General features: G+C 45.9%; 2 protein-coding genes across 8 annotated transcripts in view; one reads left to right on the plus strand and one right to left on the minus strand.

Annotated features, from left to right (window-relative positions):
• On the minus strand, positions 1 to 8190 carry LOC143212383 (uncharacterized). Of its 5 annotated transcripts, none has more exons than XR_013009684.1 (7): positions 8115 to 8168; positions 7916 to 8036; positions 6865 to 7657; positions 6059 to 6758; positions 2883 to 3642; positions 2131 to 2707; positions 5 to 2009 (listed from the first exon to the last, which is right to left on the minus strand). XR_013009684.1 is itself a non-coding variant. In XM_076431129.1 (4 exons), exons 1-2 carry the CDS (start codon positions 6164 to 6166, stop codon positions 3340 to 3342), a joined length of 411 nt encoding a protein of 136 aa, XP_076287244.1. In that variant the 5' UTR covers positions 6167 to 6175; the 3' UTR covers positions 1 to 2009; positions 2131 to 2707; positions 2883 to 3339. The 5 variants fall into 5 exon arrangements, 2 of the variants coding, with proteins under 2 accessions (XP_076287244.1, XP_076287245.1); XR_013009682.1 differs by having other exon boundaries at positions 6 to 2009; positions 6059 to 7396; positions 7492 to 7657; XR_013009683.1 differs by having other exon boundaries at positions 6059 to 7657; positions 7916 to 8033; positions 8115 to 8190.
• Positions 7135 to 15811, plus strand: part of Dmrt99b (doublesex-Mab related 99B) — a 26798-nt gene continuing 18121 nt past the window's right edge. For all 3 annotated transcript variants that reach the window (XM_076431114.1, XM_076431115.1, XM_076431116.1), the window contains exons 1-2: positions 7135 to 7404; positions 11143 to 11488. In XM_076431114.1, coding sequence (XP_076287229.1) covers positions 7135 to 7404; positions 11143 to 11488 — 616 coding nt within the window. The remainder of the gene's footprint in view (positions 7405 to 11142; positions 11489 to 15811) is intronic.

The following is a 15811-nucleotide window of genomic DNA, read 5'->3' on the forward strand; positions in this document are numbered from 1 at the left end:
AAAATAATTTATTTACGCCGCTGCAATAGTTTTTACATTTTCTCCTCTTCTTTTCGATATTCGCAAACCGACTAATGGCGTGCCATTGAAATTGAAACTAATTAGAATAAAGAGTGGAATAAAATAAAGAATTTGCAATACCTGGTACGTTAATAATTACCATTAATTTTCCTATAAATGATTTTATACCTCGAATGTATGATCCACGTGTAAACGCGTGCACGCACTTTTAGCAATCAAAGGGTTAACATTTGAGGGCCCCAATGAAAGGCGTGCAGTTTAAACGACGAAACGATTGGACAGACTGTAGCAAGAAGGTCTGTCAGTGAATGGGTTAATTTGGTAACCAATCTGAACGCGAGCTTGGGGCAGGCGTTACCGTTTGAACACTGTACCCAGTGTTCGAGTCTGCGCCCATATATTAAACACCCGTGCACATCAACCTATCCGCAACTCGCACAGGCAACCCTGACGGCGCTTGCGTTTGCAACTGTTGCCACATCGGGCAGTGCCTTCTCATTGGTCGATACTGTCTCACCTAGGGTTGCTAACCACGCCTGTTTCACCCTCTTCAAATATAACTGTTCATACACGGCGGCGTACAAAGCGGGGAGACTCCATTCCTTTTCCCTTCGAGATGGAATTTCCCCGATTGCGACCAAGTTGCGCCAACTAAAAATACTCAGTTATTCTTGTTTTACAATGTAATTATTAGTTGACATGTTTACGTATTTTTATCGACTTCGGTTTCGCCGGTCAATAGTGACCACCACAGTAATCAACGTGTTGAAACAGCGTGGGATTCATCATTCGATGGAAAGGGTTGTACAGTCGAAGTTGCCAACACGGCGAATGTTTAACCGTCAGTCGTTTCCGACGTGAATCGACTCGGTGCAGGGGCGCATATTTCGTTGGCTGCATAGCCGAGGATGCCATTCACCGCGGCACCGTCATCGCCGCATGAAGGCTGCGGCCTCGCCGCGATCTACCGCGCCGGTGAAATACCGTATGACTTTTTGACGTGCTTTTAACAGATTGAATTGAAAATGGCTTCCCAGGCTCCCGATATATCCACGGGGCCACATCCATACCACCGGGAACGACCGTGCTACGAACGAACGGACGTGGGAGACGAGATATATAATCTTTTTCCTCCGTCCCCGTTCCGCTTTCGTCGTCCCAGAGAGGGAGGAGGGTGGGCTTTCTCTCACGTTCACACCTCGCCGCAACTTTTTCCCTCTTCCGTTCCTGGTCCCCTTTCCTCGTCTTCCGTCTCGCCCACCTTGTCCGTCCCCATTCCGCGAAACGGTCGCCGATTTTCCTCCGTGCCGCAAACCCCCGTTTTCTCTCCCTCGGATTTTTGCACATTCGCTGATGCGGCACATTGCAAGCTGCGCCGGCGGAAACGACGACCAGCTGAACTGGACCTGGTCACTCGAGGCCACGGCTCGCCGACTGGGGACGGAAGGGCAGAGAGGGCGAAGGGCCGGTTCGAGGGTGGAGAGGAGCCCGTAAAAATAATGTCCCGGCTCATTTTTTAAAGCCTCCAAGCCGCAGAGGGCAGATCGGGTGCTGCAGGGCTGCGAATGGGGAGCGAAAAAAAAACGTGACGGACGTAGAGATATAGGTGCGCCGATATTATGGGGGCGAAATAGCACAGGCTGGACTCGACCGACGCCAGATGAAACGGTCAAAGCTAAAAAGCTCTCTCACTCGCCCTCTCGCTCCCTCTCGCCGCGGCGAAACGGGTTATATATTATCTCCAACCCTTCAAACACAGAACACGCCGAGATCCATACATAACCCATATGCGTACACTTCTCTTCGTGCCGTTTCCCTGGCCGGGGAGACCTGGGTGCGTGTATCCGGGGTCCGAGCATTTTTGTACGGTGGTCATCGCTTGGGCACGAGAACTGATCGGTACGTGTGGATGATGACACGTGCCTTTCACGCGCTACTATCTTCCCAGATTTATCCGGACTAATGTATCCGGTTCGTTTTCTTCATATCTGTAAAATGATGCTTATGTAGACAGCGGATTTTATGCATTTATGACAAAAATGGATAGATGCCATTGCAAACAGTGCAAAGATTGAAAGAATTTAAAAGTAAGAAAGACTTTGATCATACTTCTCCATTTCTCAAATAATATTCCAATTCCTTTTGGAGCAAACTGTTGCCTCGGCTTATTTAAAGTAGACGAAATATCAAATATCAGAATTAGGCAACACTGTTTTCATATGCGAGTGAGTCGCGTGCGTGACGAAGGGTGTGACCAACATCCCGACCAATAAGACCCTCGTACGTTCCAGATCCTGCCGTGTCGACCCCATGTACCGAATGCTTTGTTATTTAAATGGCTGTGATAATGTGGCAAGTCTGAAATAACTTTGATGAAGGGATTAAGAGGAATATTTAGCGGGGATTATAGCAGTAACTCTTTGTATGCCTCTCAATCTAAAGTACCGGTCCGATTACTTTGATCACCCGGTCCTCATGGTTACTTGTCCCCTGCCACTGCTTCCAACTGGTTACCGAGTCGTAGTAACACCCCGGTGTATACAAATTTGCTCTACCATTCTTCCTAATATTAGACCCGCCTTGTGACCAATTGTGCACCAGATCTGCCGTCCTTCCGAAAGAGTTGTTTCGATTCAGCCGAGGTTTCCTTTGGAATCAATCTTTTTCTAATCTCTGCATCGTGTACCTATGACCAAAGTTCTGATGATTAGCAGACATTCTAATTCAGCGGGTTTCAACCTTTATAGACACGTTTTAAATAATAAAAACTTTATTATAAAAAAGTGAAAGCTACAAATTAAGGTTTTTCCCAGGTTGGAAACCGCTGTTCTTATTAGAAACGGTATCAAAATTTCTCTTACCAGTGCCTGTGTTACGTTCAGTTTAGAACTAACGTAAGATCAACAGATTCGAAAACAAAATGGAACAGCGTGTGAGGTAAAAGTTGGTTTGCTGCATTCTCCGAGGAAACGTGAAAACTGAACTATGGCGTCACAAATAAAAGCGAAAACAGTGATGTAACCGAAGAGACCTTGCGCAATTCGAACAACAGAATTCCCGGGTGGCAGCTCTCTTGTCCCCGTGCTTGCCAGTTGACCGACAAAGAGGTCACACAGTGTTCACCCACGCAGATATCGCGGACGATCGTGCAGCCGTTTTGTACCTGCGCTCTCTCGTCGCTCTTTGACGTGCTGCGTCCTAATCTCCCTTATCCGATCAGCGCTGATTTGATCAGCTGTTTCCGTGGTGTTGCCGATCCCGCGTCATGTTGGCAAACATTGTAATTCGATATAGACGCGATCTTGATCTCGATCTCCGCTACCCCAATTCAAACAGCCGGAGGGAAGGTTCTGTGTATACACGATTGTTACACATTGTACCTGCTACTTTCAACGATAGATCGGATACTTCTCGAAACGCGGAGATCAGGTGGTAAGAAGCGTGGGAGAGACTTCTTAAGGAATTGCTTCTTTCGATCTTGATCTTGGGAACGGACATATTGTATCTTCTGTTGCGTGTACAAACACTCGAGAAACGCGTCTTGTTGGATTTTGGTCGGATGTCTGAGAAATTGTTGCAACGTTCGACCAGAAAAGATTCACCTTTACAGTTCGCAATTTCCTGAAAAAGATTATCGGTATGTTAGATCGTTTTGATAATTTAAATCGAGAAAAGCAGACGCGAAATTTTGCTCGCATTGTAATTCCAGCAACTGCGTAAATAAGGCTGTGGTGGTGTCGCCTGATACTTTGAAAGCAGGCGTGTATTGCCATAGCTATTGGTTTATTGATTTATCCATCGGCGCGCACGTTCGCTTTTGAGTGGCCGATATGCCAGAGTAAAAAATGGTCCGTGTCGATGTACACTGGTATCGATGAATACCCGTTTCCACGCATATTTTCGATGTTGCTCGAATCGTCATTGCGTTTTATAAATAATGGACGAACGCGTCGAAACATGCGGTTCAATGAAAATCGTAGTTGAAAGTTCTCATTCTACAATGGCCGAGCTGTTTTGAATTAGAGAAATATGGAAATTGAACGGGCTATATGTAATAGGTTTTTCGCTTAACATTAATCGCATCGCGTGCTGTAATTCCAGAGACTATTGGCTAGGACTTTTTTACAGACGACATGATATTATTTTAATTTCGCTTTGTCATTATCAAATCGCGCTGAAATGCGTAACGAGATCACAAGCTCCGCTTGACCTCCTTTCATATTATATTTATTCGTATTCAGTCTGATTCCACGGTTATTTAATTCTTGTTTTACTACCATTTTTAGCAACGTATTTTGACAAGGTAATATCATTGTTATTACACGTTTAATAACAATTGTTTCATTGCAAAATGACTACATTCGTGTTGAGCACCCTGTGCACATTTCATTGGTGAAAAATGTCACAGGAAACGAAAGTCCGACAGACGGGGCTTATTTAACCGTGAACAATATCTAATGGCAACGTGTTCGGTATCAGATAATATCGTAACCAAGCGATATTTAAATGCAAATGTCGTGGCCTCGTCTCGATAGACATAGTTACTTTCGTCCGCATGGCTAAATCAAAGGTAATAGTGCCATTGTACGTGGGTAGGGTAGAGTATTATGGGGTCCGTGTAGACAGGCAGTGGTAGGTAAGCAATCGTAGAGAGAGAGAGGGGTGGGGGAGGGAGAGATATACAAGGATCGAGATCGCAGAACGCTTACTACATGGAACGCTTTTATTCCGTTCTCATTGCCGGGTAAATAACATCTGTACATTAGATCACTATAAAATCGGTCGCCATTGGTGAACGACAATAGGGCTTCCCCCTATTGAAACCTCATTGTAGAATATGATTCAAGAAAGGCTCGTCCGCTATAATATGACGTTGTGCGCTCGTGTGGTTTACGGGGCACCGAGAGGCAGAAACCCTGGATGGATGGACGTGAAAAAAAAAAGAAACGAAAGAAAGAAAAACAGAAGCGAGACGGAGGAGAGATCGCGAGAGCAACCGCGACGGAGCGCAGAAGCGAGAGATGCTGAAAGGAGAAAATAAAAAGAAGAAGGAAAGAAAGAACCAACGAAATAAAGAAGGAAGGGACATGTTCTTCACCGAAGGGGACGAGGAAGGCGTGTATGGTTAAAAACAGTCCCGACGCGAAACAAAAGGCGGAGCGTAAAGAGAAACGACTGAGCATCGCTACGCATTGTTGGCCGCGGGTTCGGAACGGGTTTTGAAATAAAAGAGTAATGTGTTCGTCCGTTTTGCCTCTACCGCCAGGCACGGATATACAAAATACACACGGTCTGATACGCGCGCGACCCTCTTCTCTCCCCCCCCTCTCTCTTTCTCTCCCGTATATACGCACAGTTTATCGAGGGTGAGTTGGTAGGTGGGTACGCGGTCGGGTATGTCCCCCTTTCACCCCCGGTCAGATATAAACTCTTAACATCTTGGCGGAACAGCGGGCTCGGCCAATCGGACGGGCGCGCGGGCGTGGCCGCGCCTAAGCGCGGCGTCGCGTATGGCCGAAGCTCCGGGGAGGTACACTGTGGCACAGTGTTTTATTTCGCGCAACTGTGGAGGGGTCGTTAGTTTCTGCCCTATCCCTCCCCGCTGCATACCTTCCCTCCCTTTCCCCTGCTTCTACTCGATCCTTTTCATCCTTCCATCCCGCTCCCGCTTCACACTTTCCCCTCTACCCATCTCTCGTTTCTTTTCTCATTCTTTCCCTCCCTTCCCACTTTTCCGCCTTCTTTCACGTTTTTCCTCCACACTTTCCTCTTCGTTCTCTATCTCACTCCCAGTCTCCTGCATCCTTTCCGCGACATTCCGATTCCCCCTCTCCCCCGCCCCTCTCGGCGGTTTTAACCGTCCCACCTCCTTTCATCGTTCCGTCCCTCTCGTACCGCATACTTGTCCTTCCTCTCCCGCGTCCCCTTTATCCTCTCTCTCTCTCTCTTTCCCGCAAATCCACTCGTTTCTTTTCCCATTCTTTTTCTCTCTCTCTCCTCTCGCTTTTCCACCTTCTTTCACGATTTTCCTGCACACCTTCCTGCCTCCGGTTCCGTCTCTTTCTCTCTCTCTCCTAGTTTCCAGGATCCTCCGTGACATTCCGCCCCCTTCCCCGTTCCGGCGGTTACGATCGTCCCCCACCATTCCGACTCCCTCCACCTCCTCCTACTCCTCCATCGTCCGCCTTCGGGCTCCCTCTTCGCTGCCGCGACACCACCACACCGCTTCTCTGTCTCTCCGCGCTACCTGAATCGACTCACCCCGGGATGCTGCAATTGTTGACAATGCCGGAGAGCGAGAGAGAGTGCCGCGCGACAGGAGTCAGCCCGATCCCGCATTTCGTACCCCGACACCCGTACGAACGGTGGTGCCGCCGCCGTCGCTCTTCCTCGTCGGCGTAGATTCGGACGTGTGGGCGCGTGCGCGTTTCCCGCTGCTAGTCCGTCGAGCCTCCGCCCCCTCCCCTCGCCGCGTGCTCGTCACCACCTACCGACAGTGTCTCGCTCGCTCCACGGCGCCGGTTCGAGAGAGTTTCCAGCGAACGGGCGTTAAATGTGATTTCTTCGGTTGAAGTAAGAAGAGCCGGGTGTGGTGTGGACACAAGCTCTCTGTCTCTATACTTCAGCATCGTGTGCGCCCCCCCTCTGCGAGTTGCCGTCGAGTAACGATCGCGTGTGTGGATCCGCTGGTCGCCCACCGATTATCCTCGACATAGTATTACAGTCTGCGGACCTTCCTTTGGAACACAGGAAGACAATCGGAGAAATCGTGGACAACCGAGTTATCTCGGGGGATGTTTCAACGGTGACGAGAGAAAGAGAGAGAGAGAAAGAAGACTTTACCGGCAGTGATCAGTTTCGTTTTAAGATGAGCGCAGCGACGCGTGTCAGTGGGCACCGGGCTTCATGCTCCGCCGAAAAAGACTGTTCTCCGTGATATGTACTGACGATATTCGCCGTTTGTCGTGCCCAACCGGGAACACGATGTCGTCTATCCGTGATCGTTGTTGACCGTTTGTCTTGTTCAGTGATTTTTGTTTGTTGTTCTCGTTCTGCTGGTTTTTCATTCTTGTAAATAATAAGCTGTCGGGGCCGGTTCGATTCCGCAACACGATGTCGTTACCGCGGGGTGTCGGACTTGGTGTTGACGTCGGCCAACTGATGCAGCACCAGCAGCAACAGCAGCAACATCACGTGCTACCAGCCGCGTTCTTCCTTCGTGCCAGTGCCGAGAGATACCAAAGGACACCGAAGTGCGCGAGATGCCGCAACCACGGTGTCGTGTCCGCGTTGAAGGGTCACAAACGATACTGCCGTTGGCGGGACTGCGTGTGTGCGAAATGTACCCTGATCGCCGAACGGCAACGTGTCATGGCTGCCCAGGTAAAGTAATATTACATTGTTAGATAATACATGTTTACTACGTTCGATGACACGTGCAGTACTGGCCAAAAAATTGGGGCTACTCACAATTCTTGAAGTCTTGCGTGTTTTTAGTTGAGGTATTGGCGACATGCGTATTAATAATTTAAATATACAAACGAAATTACTGTGCTCCCAAGGCCAGGAAACTCTTCTGCCGTGAATCCCTTTGCTGACGTTTGTGGTTTACTCAAAACGCTTGTAAACGCATCACCTGTCAGCAGAATAGACGATTTAAAAAACAAAATAATGGATATAAGAAATATGCATAATTTGTAAAAATTTGTAGAATTGTACGTATCCTAATTTTTCGGCCAGGGACTGTAAATGTTTTGAAAAGTAATTCTACGTGTCAGAATAAGACGAGGCTCGACTGTGACAAAGTTGCGGTAACGCAACCTAGGTTTTCAAATTGTTATCGATTCGCGAGTTTGTTGATCCTGTTATGTTCTTTTAATAGTTGCATACGTACCACATGACAGGAAAACTGTTACAATGTGTTGGCGGTTTTTGTTGGCTAGTTTGGAAAGGGAACCGAAATCGCCACTTCTTTCACTTGTTTTTTATGTTCTCTTGATTTGAACAGTCGTCTGCTGAAATGTTTAATGTATGTTAGAAATGTATAAAGTGTATAAACAAAATATATCGAGAGTGGAAAAACCAGGTCATACTCATCAACTAGTATTAACGTGACATTAGTGTCACTCGAGTTGTTACGAAGCATTTTTGAAACAAGGTTATGAATCGATTTTTACAAGTGTTCGATATGCATACGTAATGCACTTCGAGAATCGAATAACTTCAAGTTGAATCGAAAGTAGTTTCGTGCCAAGTGTCGAACGTTTTGGTAATTGTAATTGCCACTGTGAGTATTGAAAATGTATACTAATAACAGATATTTAAAGTAATTATACTCTAAGAGTTGTATGGATCTGACATGAATGACATAACCTGATAATCAAATAGCAGTGATTAATGATAAAAATTGTTATATGATAGATTCATTATTCATTCGAACAATACGGTAACCTGTTTCGAGTGGCAACAGTCATTCAATTCGTATACATATAACAAAATGGTGCGCAGAACCAATACCGTTCGTACTTGAGTCGAACGAGAGCACGGAAAATATACAATTGTTGCTGACAAGCAATTTGCACTCTGTAACGTTTCAGTGTTATTGTATACCTTAAATTGGGCTTTCATTTGAATAATTACTGCTTAAATTGACTAGGTTATTTATGAGTGTAATTATCAATATTACAATTTTAATTTTTGAGGACTTCGTGAAATAAAAAAGTTGTGCAATTCGTGGAATATTAGTCGAAAAATTGTGCAGAAGTATTCGTCGGAGGCGTGAGTTGTGAGTGTCGTTTCCACTACCATAGGTTCGTGAAATGGTTCAAGGAAGTGTGAACTGATCCAATTAGAATCAGCGAAAGGGTCTTTTGTAACGTGCGACTTTCTTTTCCTCGATTGTTCTTATGTTTCTTAATTTCACAAGGGAATAAGCCGTGTTTACACAGTAATCTACAGCAAAGAAATTCTTCGCCGTCGCTAGCTTCGCCATTACCATTTTTCTACCAGTTTAAACATAATTAACGTATTAAATAAACTTAGCACTTCGATTAGTAAAGTCGATCATTTAGGTAATTATTCAATTAGCTAGCAAAACATGCACATTATTTTGCAAGTGAGAATTGAATTTTAAGCGAATATTTTTTAAAATTTTGTATATGATGATCTCGTTAACAAATTAGTTACTTATTGGCAATTTGGCGATTCTCGGTCCCAATTTATTTTTTATCTTTAAAGTAAAGAACTTATTACGAATAGAAAACGTTTATTAATTAAATAAAGATAAATTATTATAGCTGAAAAGTTGTAAAAATGTTTGGAAAATAATTTTTCAATTTAGAATTATGAAATAAACAGTAATATTGAACATTCATTTGCTGCTGGCATTTTCGCCTAACCGCGGATGAGATTACAAGCCCCATACTTCGGTTCCGCCGGATCGTAACACTATACCCACTCGACTGCTTGATTTGTCGGCCCTTGTGCCCTCTTATTGCATCATTTTCATATCATTGCACCTGCTCCCTATCCGTCGAGATATCTTTCTACGATACGCCACGAGATCGATTTCTATTCAATCGTAAGTCGAATTTTATTCGCGGCAAACGCTCTTTTTATATGTGTGGGGACCGCAAAGCTAAAAGCTTAATCATTCTCTCGTTTGCTATTGAAAATAAATACGACCGCCCGCGGTAAAACGATTCTAGAGCGCCATGGGCGACTATAACCGCGAAACCGTAAATGTTTATGCAAATTTCAATTCAAATTACCGTCCCGTAAAAAAGGGGAATGAATTGATCCCTATAATTGTACGGCTCTTTTTAGTCTGCTGTAAAATGAGTGTGCGCCCAGTAATACGCCGGTGTGGCTCGAGCGTTTTGCTTTTTTGATCAATAATAATGGGATCATTTATTCCAGGAAAATTAAAGAATTTTACCGTGTACGTAATTTATGTATTTTCTCTCCTTTGGAAATAACATGTATGAAAATCGAATTTTCAAAGTCGATGTAACGTAATATTACCAATGTTATAATGTAAATGATAATGAAATATAACTACAATGCATCTTATTGTATACGTTTAAAATTAAGAAGAAAATTGCATTCTGATGAAAATGGCGAAATAGCCATTTTCATTTTATTTTGCTTTCTAAAATCAACCCTTAATACTTTCTGTATTCTCGCGTAATTAATACACAGGATTATGAGCTTGTATAAACATCTGTGTCTCGAAATTCATTATTACAAAATAAGTTTGTCGGGTACCAATATGGTGGCGACGGCCGTCGGCTCTCTAGTAGTCTGTCAAGTTTGAAGTTCAGCCTTTTACCAAAGGAGACACTATAGTAATTACTACTTTGTTGCATTTAACACAATTACAGAGCGTTTTCATATACATCATTGACCGATGATTTAAATTTAATTATTTGAATACCTCGAGGATCAGGTGGAAACCTGTGACTGGGTCAGCACAGGTCCATTCGAACGATCTTTTTTCAATCGCTCGCGAATATAAATGTTTTGCACACGCGTTTCCAATTATACATTTAAAAATAATAATATGAATAAGCCACAAACACTTGTTGCTTTTTAACGGTATGAATTCATCGCGCGATATGAAACTTCAAATAAAATCGTATTTGGTAGTCCTTGCAAGTCTGAAATAAATAAAAATCGTATTAAATTCTATCAAGTTTTATACTCTAGCATTTTCTGAAAATTTCTAGAAACCATAAACGCATAAAGATCCGCAGTCTAGTGATTATAATCCAACTAATTACCAATCCTTCGGAGACTAACTAACGAACAGAGTCCAAATTGAAAGAAGAAACGCTTGTGATCCAACTACACAAACAGTGGCGATATTAGCTCGAAGATAACTAATTAAAGTTTGTCAATGACAAAGACAATGTTCCGGGAAAAAAGCATCTGCAGTTGCAGCCATTTTTGTTTGCGTTAACTCCGTGTAACGTAACATAGTGCCAGGAATTTTCGCGAAGCTATAGTTAGTTAAGAAGGCATGTTGCGCTTATTCTTACACGTTGTTCTTGCAAGTGAGAATCTCTGGCTCGGAAGAAATTCCGAAGGTTTCAGTTGACTAACGAAAGGAACTGTTCGCAGGTCGCGTTACGGAGGCAGCAGGCCCAGGAGGAAAGTGAGGCGCGCGAGTTAGGCCTGCAATTGCAGTACAATACAGGCAGCTGCACCACCGCCCCTGTTCTCCCTGGTGCGGCGACCGCAACCACGCCAGCTGGCAGTCCACCCCCGCACCCAGGCCACGTTGCTAGTCCAGCAGGATTGGCAATTCCGGCGGCAGCGGCAGCCGCAGCCGCGGCCGCCGCCGCACACATTCAAACGCAACTCCATCAACAGCCTGACTGCGGCCTCCTGCAACGGAAGAGGCTGCCGCAGGACGAATACCGGCAGCCCAAGGTCGAAAAGCAGGAATCCATCGGTGGAATTACAGGTGAGTCAATCAATCCTTAATTGAATTAGCAGATATACTGTAAGACGTACTACGGAAGAATCACTAAAAGAAGTTGCCTAGCAGATTGATCTTGTAGGTCCTCTTATTTCTTCATCTTCAACTCTGGTAGAGTAGAGAATCTAGTAGTACAAGATTGATAGAAACTTTCAACTATTCGTAGGAAAACTTTGGTTGATCTTTCTCCAAACAAGTGGTCCAATTCACCGTTCCGTACAAAGAGAAATATTGATGTAGATCAAGACGGTAATATCAGGTGACACACCTCGGATTTTATCACTGCATCGAGTGGCACACACTTGTCCAGCGATCCCTGCTCTCCAGAGCCCCTTATCCAACAGGCGAACGCTATAAGTAGCTGATTCTGATCTCGCCTAAAGCATCGGGACCCCTACGCACGATCGGTATCGAACGAGAATACAGTTCGGGGGATAAGAATGGGCCTCGATATTTCTTACCGGCGAAAGTACCATCGTGACGGTCTTGACCGAACAGGTGGGTCCAACGGGGCCGCTTTGGTACCATAAGAAGCACAAGTCCACTCTTCACGGTTAGAGAACGGCACGCGCGTGCACTTCACGGGAGGGTGAGAATGAGCCAGGAAGGAGAAGAAGCCCGGAAAGGAGCGAAGGGTTGAACCACGGAGAGAATTAAAAGCCGCCACTAACGAGTGCACGACTTCTGGTTCGAGTGGTATAATAAGGGGCCACGAGTTTGGCCATTATTTACTTAACATTATGGTCTCTGGCCACTTGCCCTATTTAGCCGTGTATGTTCACGCACGCTCCTAATGGCCACTCATACGCAGCTCATGCGTGCTAAACGCATGCGCTCGTTCTCTCTCTCTCGTGTTCTGTGTCTCTTTCCTGTTGGTCGCGTGCCATATTTTCATTGCTCGTTTTGCAGCTTCGCGGAATATTGGAAAAATGATGGTTTGCCGCGATCCTGGACAAAATGAATACACGCGAGCAACACACGTTCATCGTCATCAGTGGCTAGAATAGTGTCTATCCAGTTCTGACTTGGTATATTTGAAACAGCGAAGGTTCACGTTAAACAGGAACTCCGGGAAATTTTATTCCCGAGCTTTCGAGTCGAATACGCTGCTGATGTACACGCGGCGGCTGCTTATAGCACACGGAAAGTTTTAAAATGCGCAATACTTCCTAACATTTAACGGCATCCCGAGCTTTGCATCCGACAGAAATTCTTTTCACCGTTTTTTCCCATTGGCTCGATCTCGAGGCGAGGGAGAAAGAGTGAGAGAGAGAGAGAGAGAGGGACGAAGAGATAGAGAGGTAGAGGTAGAGTCTTCTGCCAGGGGGATGGAAACTTCGATTTCACTCGGTTTCAATTACACCTAGGTTCCTCTTGTTCCTTGGTTGCCCGGTGTCTCCCCTCCGCCTCCGCCGCCGTCCGTTCCTCCCTTCTGTTTCGAGACCCCCCGGAGCCCACCCCATCTGAAAAGTCGAGGGTCGCAAGTGCACAAGATGTCTCTCCGTTCGATCTTCGAAACAGAGTGCTTACAGTAGTGTACAGAGGCGGGCGCGTCTTCAGTCGAGAAGTTTAGCCGTAATTGAATTTCTCGGGCCAGTGCCTACCACCGCGGGGGATTCACGACCGGTTTGTTGGTTGCTCGGTCTCTGTATTCTTGCTGGCTCCGGAGGAGATATCCGGAGCCCGCCGGGAGAGGGTTGATGCACTCTCGCTCTCTTCCTCGCGGTCCTGGATATACAGAGATCCCGACGATACCGTGTATTGTGCCTCTCCTGGATGTGATCCTGTTGTATTCCGCACTCCACCCCTTCTGAACTCGCTGCCCTCTCAGATTGGCCAAGTTTCCTGCCGGCTTAAAAAGGATTAACCCGCGTTCTGCCCTTGTTCAGGGGAGGATTCGCTGAAATAGTAACCGTTCCTAGTAGCTCGTGTTCCTCATCAACTGATAACTTCTACGTCTGAAACCGTAGGGTCGATGGTATCGGATTTTCAGGAAATAACATCTTCAAACCTTTTCAATCGAGATTAGAACAAGAGATTTGATGAATAGTTTCCTTATATTGATATATGTTTCAACCCTTATCCCGGCCACAGGGTAACACGGTGCGAAGCTAACACCGCAGTAAACATGAATGTTACCGAGTATCGTTCAGCCGAGGGTGAACGCACGTTCGGATATAAATCGACGGATGGAGGAGCACAGGTAGGAAAAGTTAAGCGAGGGTATCAAACTGAAGACGTTAGTTTAACGTGTTCAGTGAACGGGGAGAAGTCCATGGGTCCACGGGGGTGGATCCGGGGCCAATTTGGATGGCACGCATGTCAGTCTCGCGTATCAAAGGGGCAGAAACGTGCACCGCAGTCATTACGTCGAAAAGGAGGACGCGGAGATTTGGTCTTTCCAGCGGATTCCTCCGTGAAGTAGGTAGGATACGCTTTGTAGAGCAGCCCCCACCGGTGCACACGCGAGCGGAAGAACGTCCCTTTGTGTGTACGTGTGCGGTACACCCTTTATCCTGAAGGATCGCTCGGTCTCCTTCGTCTACGGGGACCATTATCCGGCAGTTTCTCACAGTAGAAGCTTCTTCGAGTGTCCAAGAAACTTTGTGAAAGACCAGTTCGCTTCTGTTCTTCCTCTTTCGTGGCTGCGGAGGACACCAGGAAATTATTTCACTCGACTGTGTACGCTCGCCCTCGTGCTATGTGCTGCCTCTCCTTGCCCTCTTGCCGTCTTGAAACGGGTTGATGGTATCGTCGCGTTTAGAAGCATGATATAAAATCCATTCGATCATTCGATGGGATGTTCTTAAAAATCTCTCGAACCGGGTAGTCTACAAATTAGAGTAAACAAGCAGAGTAGTTCTAGGTCTAAGCTCTAGTCTGGGGTCCGAGTATCGAATCAAGGAAATATCGGAATCCAAAGATTCAAAATAGAAAGTTAAAGTTAAATATGTTTCTGTGTCTGATCCACATGATTGTGAATCTCTTATGTCTTGTGGCTTTTAAAGTTAAAGAGATCCTTGTCGGTGTTCGACTATTTCAAAAGTTGAAAGTGTGTAGAGTACCTCTTTGCAATCGATCATTCGTGAATATTAAAGACAGCTTTGATAACGCCGAGCAAATACGCTTAGGTCAATGTGTCAGGACGGAGATAAACTCTGGCCATTTCAGCGCTAATACACCCGAGGGGATCATCGTAGTCAAGGCTTCGCTGTTTCGTGACTCGAAGTAACTTCGGCTCGGTGTTTGGCCTACCATTTCGCCGTCGGCGAAGAAGGATTCGCGAACGCGCCTCGAATATATTTAAAGTCCGCTCTTCGGGGCCAGATGGGAATCCATCCTCACCGGCGGCGGCTACTTATGTTTTCGCGACGTGCCTGGCTACATTGTTTGCAAAGAGTCAGGCACCGGTACGCGGAACACGGCACAGCTACGAACAGCACCGCTTAGACCGGCTCTCTGTCTATTTGCATAGGTGTAGCCTCTCCTTCGAATGCACGTACACGTGCAACGCCGCCGTTGGAAGCACGTTTCGAAGTGTGTTTGAACAAAACTCCTGGCCAGCGTCCCCTTTCTATCCTGCGCGAACGTTTGCTCGGCCGTGATCCGTGAAGGATCTATGCTCTCGATCGAACTTCCATGGAAATCCTTGGAATCGCACGGTTCTTAACACTTTCCGCCATGCTGCCAGCGCTTCAACACTCGATGCAACCTGACGAGGGTTGTAATATCGGTTCCAGCTCTGAAAATAATTCTCAAGGACCATTGTATCCACATACATATATTACTCACTGTTAAGGCTTTCGAGAAATGATCTCCCCTTTCTACAGGAATTATCTCGCCGACGTTTTGCCAACACACTGAGTCTTCTAAATAATTATCCTAAATAACTCTTTCTAGGACACGGTTTACACCTGAAAGACTTAACAGTGACCGACGACCCAGCGCCAGAAAATTCCGATGAAAATGTAGCCGGCAAATCGGCGGGTTAAACGGTCGTTTAATGGAGATCTCTGGGTGATATCGTGTCTTTGCATCACAGGTTCGAGCGGATCCGTGCGAGCCGTCGGGTTCTCGATGAGCGATCATTCATACGAAAGAAAAGGGGTGAGAGCGCAGGAAAAGAAACGAATCGAAAAAGAAGAAAGCTCTCCCGGAAGGGAAAAAACGAAATCTCCGGTAATCGCGAAGTGTTTTATATTCATCCTCGATGGTTTTCTTTTCGGGCAATTGTGCCGGGCCGGATCGGTTTTCGCTCTGAATCGAAAAAATATTATGTTCGGAAGCCGGTGGGGGAGCAACCCCTCT

Source organism: Lasioglossum baleicum, chromosome 9 (genome assembly GCF_051020765.1).
Source record: "Lasioglossum baleicum chromosome 9, iyLasBale1, whole genome shotgun sequence".
In the NCBI taxonomy this organism is placed as follows: domain Eukaryota; kingdom Metazoa; phylum Arthropoda; class Insecta; order Hymenoptera; family Halictidae; genus Lasioglossum; species Lasioglossum baleicum.

What these genes read in the sequence shown, in the direction of transcription:
- LOC143212383 (XM_076431129.1), bottom strand. Translation starts at nt 6,166, where the DNA reads ATGGTGGGGGACGATCGTAACCGCCGGAACGGGGAAGGGGGCGGAATG. An exon ending in ACGGAACCGGAGGCAGGAAG is followed by an intron (nt 3,643 to 6,058) that starts GTGTGCAGGAAA and finishes AATCTTTTTCAG; the next exon opens with GAAATTGCGAACTGTAAAGG.